Raw genomic sequence first — 11370 nt, forward strand, 5'->3', positions numbered from 1 at the left:
TGCTTGTCTGATTGCAATGGCTGGAACCTCCAGTACTACATCAAGTAGAAAAGAACAGACATCCTTAACTTGTTCCCAAACTCAGGAAGAAAACATTCAGCCTTTCACTATATTTTGTTGGCTGTTGGTTTTTCTTAGATGACCTTTTGCCACTTTTATCATAAACGAATACATGAGTGTTGGATTTTGTAAAAATTTTACCTGCATCTACTGATATAAGGCACTCACTATTTTCTGCACAGCGATAATAATCTCCCACAGAAATAAAACATTTATGATTCCTGGGATCACAAGTTAGAAGTGACTTACTTTCTGGCAATCTTCCTGAAAGTAGACTGAAATAAGTCTTCCAGAACATGCTGCTGTTCCCGACACAGAATTTCTGTCATCAACTCCATCAACATAGGACTCTGAGATAACTCCAATGCATCCAGAAACTAGGAAAGAAACACACACCAATGGTAATGATGATGATAACTGTGTTGGACTGATTTTTGACAGTTCAAATAAAAAAGAGAAAATTATAACAGTTTCACAAAGATTAACAAGTGCCAATATAGGTCATTTTTGTGGCTACAGTGAATGCCTGGCATATAATGTTCACAAAATACTTGAGTTTTGATTCCCTCAGAGTTTCACAGATAGTTTCCCTCTGACCATGTTTAGGGTCCTCACTTCCCCCCCATGATGCCGCTCCTGGGCTCCAGCCCCTGGGTGTGAGTGTCCCCTCACACCAGCCTCACCACATAGCACACACTCCAGGCTGAGGGTCCAGCGTTCTCACCTCACGTCCCACCGTCCACCTCCATGTCCCTCTGCTCTCTCTACGCTTCAGGAGACAGCTGCAATCTCATCTGCCATTTGGTGAAGGTTTTTTAATTCTGCCCTCATGTAATTAATTTCCAAGGGCTCTCACTTGTTCTTTCTCAACATGACACCATCTCTAGTCTCTGAAGTTACTCAGAAGAGTCTCTTTGATGTTATCTTGACTTGTTGACTCTGTTCCCTCTCGGTTCCTGTTGTTTTACATCTTTTTTAGACCAGAAGCTTTCTTCAAACATTCCATGATTATGTGCCCTTGCACTTACAGTAAGAGAAAGGTACTATAGATCTACTCAGAACCTTTGTGGACTCAATAACAAGTCGCTGGCAGATTGCGGAGCAGGAAACACAGATGGTACTGGCGCAATGGTGCTGCTACCCACTGATGACTTCCAAATTGCAGAAGGAACACACAGTCCAACAGAGAAGTGAGGCGGCAATCACTGCGACCAGCCAGCAGATGTGAGGTCGCTCACAAGGCCTACTGGGGTGGGGCTGTTGCCAGAAAGGTGAGCCTGAATATCATGGCCATGCCTGCAGCCTGAATTCTAGTTTAGAGAAAATGCAGAGGGGGAGGGAAACAAAAAAGCACCTCAAGGAACCAATCAGACAAACGGGGTCAGCCTCTAAGAACAGGCTCTGCTTTCTTCCCAATCTCAACATCACAGAGAAACAAAAGGGATGAAGGGGAAGCAGTTACAGACGTAAAGACACCAGAGACATGACAATTCAAAGCAACTGTTAACTAGATCCTGATTTGGAACATCCAGCCAAACACGAGGACATCAGAAGTGAGGCCACAGACAGCAGAGCAGAGGGTCTGAGAGCAGTGTGGGCCTCCCTGCGCCTGGCGTCAGCGCAGCACCTCCCACTCAGGACGCACTGCTGGCGCACCTGGGGGCGAAGCTCCAGGATGTGTGCAGCTAGCTCGCAAAGGCTTCAGCCAGACACACACACACCCACCCCTCATGCACACACACAAAGCAAGTGTGACAGAAAGTTAACAGCTGAATACGGGAGATGGTTATATGGATGCTTCTCAACCACTACTCAAACTTCAGAAGCTATACCAAATATGTAATATTCTGTTTCGAAGCTTTTTCAGGTATTATCCTTTAAAAGTTACACATCATGCATAAAATATTGCACAATATTTATATACATAAAATACCTTACAATTTTTATAGTGGAAAAGAAAGAGAAGTCGTTCAGTCATGTCCGACTCTTTGTGACCTCACAGACTGTAGCCTACCAGGCTCCTCCGTCCATGGGATTTTCAAGGCAAGAGTACTGGAGTGGGTTGCCATTTCCTTCTCCAGGGGATCTTCCCAACCCAGGGATCGAACCCAGGGCTCCCGCATTATAGGCAGACGCTTTTACCATATGAGCCACCAGGGAAGTCTGAGGAACAATTAGTTACAAAGGATTCAGATAACACTTCTGCCTCCACAGACACCCAGCTTTCAAAATGAATTCAACAGAATCCTTAAAATGAGAACATTCTCTCAATATTTCACTTACTTCTCTCCAAGAAATGTTAATAGGAAACAAGCAGTGTTTTACCTTTGGTTGCTACTACTGAGAACTAACCTTTTTCATACAATCCACATAGTTATTGTAGCGCAGAGTCCCCGGGGGAAACTCTGCAGACCTCATGGGGAAATGAGAGACGATGAGCTTCTCAAGAATGTGTCTGAGCTCCTGCAGACGGTCGCCCGTGAGGCTGGAGAAGAAGGGGAGCAGTGCCACGGCCTGGCCCTGCAGAGCAAGCACAAGCGTGAGACTAGCCGCAGGCCCCATGGACAAGAGCAATGACTGCTTTCTACAGATGGAGCCAGGAGGTTCAATGACCACTGCAGGACACCAAGCCCATGGTGGGATGTGCCCTGCATCCAGGCTTCCACTCTCGTCTTGGTGGCCAAGTCAGGGCCACCCGAGAGCATGGGACAGGGCAGCATGTGTCTGTGTGATTTCTCCTCCTACGAGCAGAACCATTACTAGGAACCTGCTGCCCAAGTCACTGAGGAAAGACCATTGTGGAGAGCCTACAGGGTGAATGCAGAGCTGACTCTCCTCCACCAGGGCCCTGAAGATTCCAGGCAGGGCCTTCCTCCCTGGGCGGGACATCAGTTCCCTCATGCTGAGAAATGTGAGACCTGACTAAGCACATGAAGCAGAAAATCCCAGAGAAACATCCTTGTGATCCAGAAGCAAGACACTTTCATGAGGTTACACTTTACTGGAGTAAAATCTGTTACAGGACTCTAAAATTACAGTCTATGAAGTTCTGGACCCAAGTTACTGAGATGTTTTAGATTCTTAATTAGTAGAAAGATGACTGATGGCTACAAAAACCAGTGCTCCCTCTGCTTTTGAGAATGCCTGAAATTTTCCATAAAATAAAATTTAAAGAAAAAACAAAAAATATCACAAATACACCAAAAATATAAAACAGGAAACAAATGGAGACCATAATCTGAAAAAAATCTTTTTAATCTCTTACCTTTAAATGTAGATCCAATTTTGGATCACCAAGTAGACTCACAAATGTTGTAAAAACTTCCGGGAAGGCACTGTGACTTGTATTAAAAGACACCGATGAATCAATCTAACAGAGGGAAAATAAACTCAGATCTCTACATTGTGCCTCCAATTTCCTATACTACATTTTCTACTTTTCAAATTTCAGAAATGATCTATAAATTTGTTCTTGGGCTTCAAAAGGATGTCAACAATTTCTGTTCGGAAATATTTTAAAACTATCCTTCAGACAATGCACATAAGAGCACACTGAGAAGATAAAGTATAAGAAGAAACAATGAGAATAAAGGACAATACAGTAAAAAAACAGAAAAACATAGGATGTAAGTGAATCGGAAATCAGTCAAACTAATGAGCTTTTCAAGAAACTTCCATTAAACTTTCAAAGACACAAGCAATGGACACAATTACATTTTCAAGCTCTCTGAAAATACCTGCAGAATTTTTGCCAGTAAGGTGAGCACTGCAGTTTTGCTGTCAGGGGTGGCGTTCCCGGCCCACCACGGGCTGCAGCACCCCCAGCTCTGCAGGATGGTGCTGACCAGTTTCAGGCCTTGGTGCCTCTGGCTGGCTCGGTCCCGGAAGCTCTGATCCAACAGACCGTTCAGGACAGCGCTCACCTAGAACAGTGTGGGCAAAGGAAGGAAAACTTAGCATCCAGGCTGACAGACGGGCAACAGAATTTACTGTCATTCAAAGCTCTTCCTGGAAAATGAAGACGCTATTTCTAGAAGAACCATGTACCTCACAGCTCCTCAAATCTGAAGTTCACATGTGACTTAATATGTGAGTTTTCTTACAAAGGCCCACAATGGTCTCCAGCCCCATGACTAAATCAGGCTTACACCACTACTGTCTTCTTAGTGGGGGCATTCTCCATAAGAGGGGAAGTCAGCTCTCTGCAGTCACCATTACCACCATGTTCATGTGCACACACACAGGGACACAGGCACACAGAGATACACCCACAGAGCACACACACACATAGGCACATGCACACACAGGAACATCCACACAGGGACAAAGGGACACAGAGATACACCCATAGGAGCACACACACACACAGGCACATGCACACAGGGACACAGAGATACACCCACAGAGCACGCACACACATAGGCACATGCACACGCAGGAACATCCACACAGGGACACAGGCACACAGAGATACACCCACAGGAGCACACACACACATAGGCACATGCACACACAGGAACATGCACACAGGGACACAGGCACACAGAGATACACCCACAGGAGCACACACACACAGGCACATGCACACAGGGACACAGAGATACACCCACAGAGCACGCACACACATAGGCACATGCACACGCAGGAACATCCACACAGGGACACAGGCACACAGAGATACACCCACAGGAGCACACACACACACAGGTACATGCACACAGGGACACAGAGATACACCCACAGAGCACACACACACATAGGCACATGCACATAGGGACACAGGCACACAGACATACACCCACAGGAGCACACACACACATAGGCACATGCACACACAGGAACATCCACAAAGCGACACAGGCACACAGAGATACACCCATAAGAGCACACACACACAGGCACATGCACACAGGGACACAGAGATACACCCACAGAGCACACACACACATAGGCACATGCACACACAGGAACATCCACACAGGGACAAAGGGACACAGAGAGACACCCATAGGAGCACACACACACACAGGCACATGCACACAGGGACACAGAGATACACCCACAGAGCACACACACACATAGGCACATGCACACACAGGAACATCCACACAGGGACACAGGCACACAGAGACACACCCACAGGAGCACACACACACATAGGCACATACACACAGGGACACAGGCACACAAAGATACACCCACAGAGCACACACACACATAGGCACATGCACACACAGGAACATCCACACAGGGACACAGGCACACAGAGATACACCCACAGGATCACACACACATAGGCACATACACACAGGGACACAGGCACACAATGATACACCCACAGAGCACACACACACATAGGCACATGCACACACAGGAACATCCACACAGCGACACAGGCACACAGAGATACACCCACAGGAGCACACACACATAGGCACATGCACACAGGGACACAGGCACACCAATGATACACCCACAGAGCACACACACACATAGGCACATGCACACACAGGAACATCCACACAGGGACACAGGCACACAGAGAGACACCCACAGAGCACACACACACATAGGCACATGCACACACAGGCACATGCACACAGGGACACAGGCACACAGAGAGACACCCACAGAGCACACACACACATAGGCACATGCACACACAGGAACATCCACACAGGGACACAGGCACACACACTGGATACACGTGCATGTATTCCTGTCCAACCACCTTCCCAACAGCACTCTCCTAAGTCCACCGAGATCCATGAATCAACGTCCCTGCTGCCATGAAACCACTCACAGATGAGCCAGCCACAGGGAGTCTCCTTCCTTGGCAACACTGATGGCCATGAATTTAATATTTGACTCATGAACAACACGGTCTGAATGGTGCAGGAACCCTTGACGAGGAAATGCACTCTAGCGCCGCAGTCCGTGGGAGGGATCCGCACGCACAGAGGCTGTACGTGGACTCTCACCGGGCAGAGGGACAGCGCCCCCAGTGTGTCTCCCTCCTGAGCCTTTCTCATGATCATCACTGCTGTCATCAAACACATTATGGGGGAGGAGGGAGGCTGTGCACCATCGGGGGGTGGGGGTGCCTCCCGGGGCTCGCATGGGGGTCAGTGCCCTCCCCGGGAGACTGTCCACTTCCCAGACCCATGTCCTCGTCAGTCCCCCCTGCAACACCGTCTTGGTGCAGAACTTGCCCCAGCAGCTTTCCAAGGAGAGGCGCACGGGACACAGACCCCATGGAGACCAGGCGCATCGGAAACACCTGCTCTTGACTCTCACATAGTTAACAACCTGCTGACTCGGGTCCCAGCTGTAAAGTCTCCTTGCAATAACAGCTCATTAACTCAGCAGGAAATTATGCCTCTAGAATGGCCCTAGAATGGCCACTGCAACAGTTAACAATTTTTGATGGTCTACCAACCAACTTAAAGTTCAAAATTAAGTTTAGCAGACCAAAGTCAACTACATATTAAATATTGACCTGCAAAGGTTCAGTGTGAGGGGCAGAGGGGCCAGAACATGAATGTGTGCGAATCAGGACTCAGCATTGTGACAGGGACTGCGGCGTTGGCCCAGTCATAGCCGGGGGAGACTAAGGCCAGTCGCTCCCACAGTTGAGCCATGTCGTACAGGGCTTGCGAGATGAGAACAAGGGTCAACGTCTCATATCCACTACATCACTAACTGCTCACAGAGGAGAGGCTTTGGGCAGGAGTTTTAGACCTTCCAGGCAGAGACTGTACTTTGTTTTAATGATGCATTTTCTCAGCAGTACAGCAACCCCTTTATAAGCATTACTAAATAAAACACACTTTCCTAAGAGGAAAAATCCATTACCATTTTGGGATTATCCACAGATGACTTCATGAGCTCTGATACGGCAAGATCCAGATTTCTCAACAGTTCAGTGTTGATTGTTTCTGAGAACAAGTTGTAGAAATACTGTCCATGAGAGAAGCTAACAATGTTCCTCTGGGCGCCTCCCGAGAATGGCGTGGACACCACGGCTGTGTCCAGGAGAAGACCCACCAGGCGCTCACACTGCAAGGAGGAGAGGGGACAGCAGGGGTCAAGACTCCCTGGGCGACAGGGAACTCTGAGATGGAAAGCACAGGGCCTGGCCTGGTCAGTCGCAGATGAGCAGCATTCTCATCTGCTCTGCACTGCAGACCCTCCCCAGGCTCCATTTCCCAGGTTCCATCTGGGATCAGAATTCCTGACTCCTGTGTCTCCCAGGGCTCCCAAAATCCTGCTTTGAGGGAGCATCTGGGATAGGTGAGGTCGTTAGATAATAGTGTCTGTTCCAAGGGGACAAGGGGACAGGAGAAAGGGGATGGTGGGTGGGGACCCTCAGGTGAGGACGTTAGACAGTAGTCTGTCTGTGCTGAGGGAGTACAGGGGAGGGCAGGAGAAGGGGGGGCGGTGGACAGGGACCCTCAACCAGTGAGATCATCCGTGGCCACCTGGCAGATCCCGAGGCTATGAGCACTTGGGCATCTGGATGCGCCTCCCACACCAGCCTCTCGAGTCACCAAGGGCAGGGGAGGAAGAGCCACCGCATCAGCGCAGGGTGGCTCTGCACCCACAGAACGTTCTCTGCCTGAGAAAGACCAAACCTCAGCTCAAGAAGAACATCGTTCTACTTTTGTAAAAACAGGAAAACTCTTTCCTTACAGGAGAAAAAGTCATCTCACCTAAATCAGTTATTAAAGTCCTTGTGCAGCTGAGAAAAGTGAAATGAAAGTGAAACTTGCTCAGTCGTGTCAGACTCTCTGCAACCCTATGGACTATATAGGTCCATGGAATTCTCCAGGTCAGAATTCAGCAGTGGGTAGCCACAGGTGAGAGGGTCCCCAACTAAACTCCCACCTCCAGGAACACTGCGAGCGCTGCCCGAGGTCACCAGAAGGCACATGTGCACACGGGTGGTCTCCTACCAGTCCTCCGCATGCGAAGGCCAGCTCCAGAAGCTCACGTGCGAACCGCTGGCAGCTGGGGTCCAGGGAGGACAGGCTCAGCCCTCATGTCCAGGGGCGATGCTTTCATAAACCAGGGAAAGAAGCTTCATGCCAAGAGAATGCTGCTCATCTGCAGACTGAAGTGAAGCAACACAGAGATACCAGCAATGAGATGCTTGAGAGGAAAACACCACCTCACCACTTTCATTCATAAAAAGCCACGTTCACTAATACTGACCACTGCCTTCCGACTCTCAGGGGCAACTTCACTCACCTCTGCTTCCTGCCACAAAGAGAGGACAGCAGTTAGTGCCTAAAGGTGTCAGAAGGCTGCTGAAACATTCAGTAGTCCTTCACTGGATTTCCAGTTTACATCCACGAAACTTCAGCATTCACTGTTGTATTTACACTCGAGGCAACAATGACGTGTCTGAGCAAGTATTTCTCTAATCCCATCTCAGCAAGCTCTGTACATAACGATGTCTTAAAAAGACTACACATAAATAGACTCACTGGCATAATAAGCTAAGAGAAATGTAAAACAAAGCAGCACAGTTACCTGAGACGGCACTACGACATGCAGAAAGCCAGCCTTGTGCAGCTGCTTACAAGCCAGCACGAGAGAAGCCAGTCTGGGCCCTCTTCGTGTGCGCGTCTGGGCCATACAGGTCAACAGCACACAGCTCCTCAATGCTGGTCAGGCAAGGAAAACAAAGAAAAACCAGGTGAGTGCTGGCCTCCTTACTATAAGGACTCTGACAATCACGAGTCCTGCTAGAATGCATTTACTAGCTTGCAGGGCCCAAGCCATGGCGGCTATCCTGGGGCTGGGCATGCCCTGGCTGACGCTGCCCCCACACAGAGCCCGTCCGGAGCCCCACCTTTCTGCTGTGACCTCTTCCCGGAGGCGGGCCTCCAGCATGTCCCGGTGTGGGGACGTCTTCAGGGCCCTGAGCAGGGCCACACACACGTCGGGGAGCTGCTCCATCACCCGCACATCTCCAACGTTGAAGCCCACACTCGAGGGTGCACACAACGTCCTCACCAGGAGCCTCATGAGGTCTGTGCTGCATGAGTCCTTCCCCAGGAGCTGGACAGACACAATGGCAGCAATGGGACTCCCAGCGCCCTGGACGGCCAGGCACATGGGATTCCATCTGCCTGGGGGAAGGGCTGGCACCTGCTCTCCACGAGGCTCAGCGAGCACACATTCCAGTCTCCCGGGGTCACTCCATCTTTGCCCGGGAGAGGGAGGCCTGGAGGTACCCTCATGACACTCTCACGGGGAGGCCTGGGCCCCCAGCCCTGGGAGAGGCGGGCCTGGAGGTGCCCTCGTGACACCCTTATGGGGTCATCTGAGCCCTCAGCCCCAGGAGAGGTGGGCCTGGAGGTGCCCCCCATGACACTCTCACAGGGAGGCCTGGGGCCCCAGCCCTGGGAGAGGTGGGCCAAGAGGTGCCCCCCATGACACCCTTATGGGGTGGTCTGAGCCCTCAGCCCCAGGAAAGTAGGGTCTGGAAGTGCCCCCATGACACCTCATGGGGCAGCCTGTGCCCCCAGCCCTGGGAGAGGCAGGCCTGGAGGTGCCCCCGTGGCACCTCATGGGGCAGCCTGGGCCCCCAGTCCTGGGAGAGGCGGGCCTGGAGGTGCCCCCCATGACACTCTCACAGGGAGGCCTGGGCCCCCAGCCCTGGGAGAGGTGGGCCAAGAGATGCCCCCATGATACCCTTATTGGGTGGTCTGAGCCCTCAGCCCCAGGAAAGTAGGGTCTGGAAGTGCCCCCATGACACCCTCATGGGGCAGCCTGCACCCCCAGCCCTGGGAGAGGCGGGCCTGGAGGTGCCCCCGTGGCACCCTCATGGGGCAGCCTGGGTCCCCAGCCCTGGGAGGGGCAGGCCAGGTGCACAGCAGGCACACAGTAGATGCCAATGGGTGGGCTGTGGGTCTCAGCCAAACAGACACATTTACAAACTTTGGCTGATGTGCATTTCTTCAGGCAGGTGCTCGGTCACAGCATAAAACCCAAGAGCCAGTAAGACATTTAGAAAATTGTCTTCTGTTCCCACACGAGCACCTGAAGTCTGGTATTCTCAAGAACAGCCTGCTCCCACACAGGGACAGCTCTGGGAAAGCAGACCGGTGGGAGGGTAGGCCCACCTTCCAGCCGTCGGGGCGGGCGCCCAGCAGCGTCGTGGAGAACTCCAGGACCCGGACGACCACCGTGCACTTGCTGTAGCTGTACCTGTCCCCTCCTGCGGGCTGGGCCTGTCACCTGTGGTCCCCATGCCAAAGCACCTTTGTGCTGCTGTGATGTCGTGCAGGGCGATGCTCTCTAAGAAGAAAGCCACTGCTTCCCAAAGCGAAGACTGCGTTTCAGCACCTAGAAAAAATTATAGTAAAATATCAGCATACACTTCCTTCTAAAATCACTAAGATTAACGTAAAATTTCTTCTTTAAGTATGGGTGTGATATATATACTTTCAGTCAAATTTTTAAAGGTTCAATAAAAGCTGAATAAAATGGGCAGTTATTTCCTCTCATTTCAAACACAACCCACCTAGAATTCAGCTGCAGACTCATATAGTAAGAACACACCTATGGAAGGTTAGATCCTGCTTCTCAAACACTACCCACGGGACCATAAATTAACACAATCTTTTTGAAGGCTATTTGCTCAATCATACTAAAAGCTTTAAAAAATGTTAGCACCAATTTCTATCAAAGGTTTAAAAGTTCATATCCTTTGATCAGCACTGAGATTTTATCCTCATGAAATAATAGTGGAACCGCAAATATGCGGTTTGAGGATGTTCATTCTAGCAATGTTTTCAATTTAATATAAGAAGAAACCACCTAAATGTCCTCCAAAGGGCCGTGGGGGAGACACATCCTGGCCTTAAACAGGGGGCTCTGACTGGCTGTTTCATGGAGTCAATTTCAGACCAACTCCCAGACAGGTTTCCCACAAAACTCATGAGTCTGAGATACACTCCCCTGGCCCACCCCGTCTGCCACAGAAGGACAGACACAAGCTCTCCACTCTGTGATCAGAGTGCAGCTCATCATCTGGGCATAAAGACGGGACAAGTGACCCCAGTGGTGCCTAAGTGAGAGAAGAGCAAAGGTGGGAGGCTGGGTGAGACCCTCTCGGGTGGGGTTTCCAGTTCTCTGTGTCATTAGATTTTGAGGAAAGTTAATCAAATTGCCACCTGACAGGTCACTTGAGTAATTCTGGACAGGTCATTATGTATTCAAGTAACCGAGAGTTCATTTGGTCAGAGTCACAGTCTCAAACCCAGGTGCCCTTGAGTGCAACAGACCAGGGGCCACCTG

At 50.2% G+C, this 11370-nt stretch overlaps 1 protein-coding gene and 1 long non-coding RNA gene across 2 annotated transcripts; both read right to left on the reverse strand.

The window, feature by feature from the left end:
- Window positions 1–309: 309 nt before the first annotated feature.
- LOC108635228 (DNA-dependent protein kinase catalytic subunit-like) lies at window positions 310–8091 on the reverse strand (the record flags this gene model as incomplete). Its single annotated transcript, XM_018045473.1, has 6 exons — window positions 8016–8091; window positions 6916–7119; window positions 3798–3983; window positions 3326–3430; window positions 2413–2580; window positions 310–437 (listed from the first exon to the last, which is right to left on the reverse strand). Coding segments are annotated over exons 2-6 (617 nt in total), but the record flags the coding sequence as incomplete, so codon positions are not given.
- Window positions 8092–8096: 5 nt separating this feature from the next.
- LOC108635229 lies at window positions 8097–8663 on the reverse strand. Its single transcript, XR_001917768.1, has 3 exons — window positions 8596–8663; window positions 8275–8319; window positions 8097–8173 (listed from the first exon to the last, which is right to left on the reverse strand). It is a non-coding gene; the product is annotated as an uncharacterized LOC108635229 (long non-coding RNA).
- Window positions 8664–11370: the final 2707 nt, after the last annotated feature.

Source organism: Capra hircus, unplaced genomic scaffold (assembly GCF_001704415.2).
Source record: "Capra hircus breed San Clemente unplaced genomic scaffold, ASM170441v1, whole genome shotgun sequence".
Taxonomy (NCBI): domain Eukaryota; kingdom Metazoa; phylum Chordata; class Mammalia; order Artiodactyla; family Bovidae; genus Capra; species Capra hircus.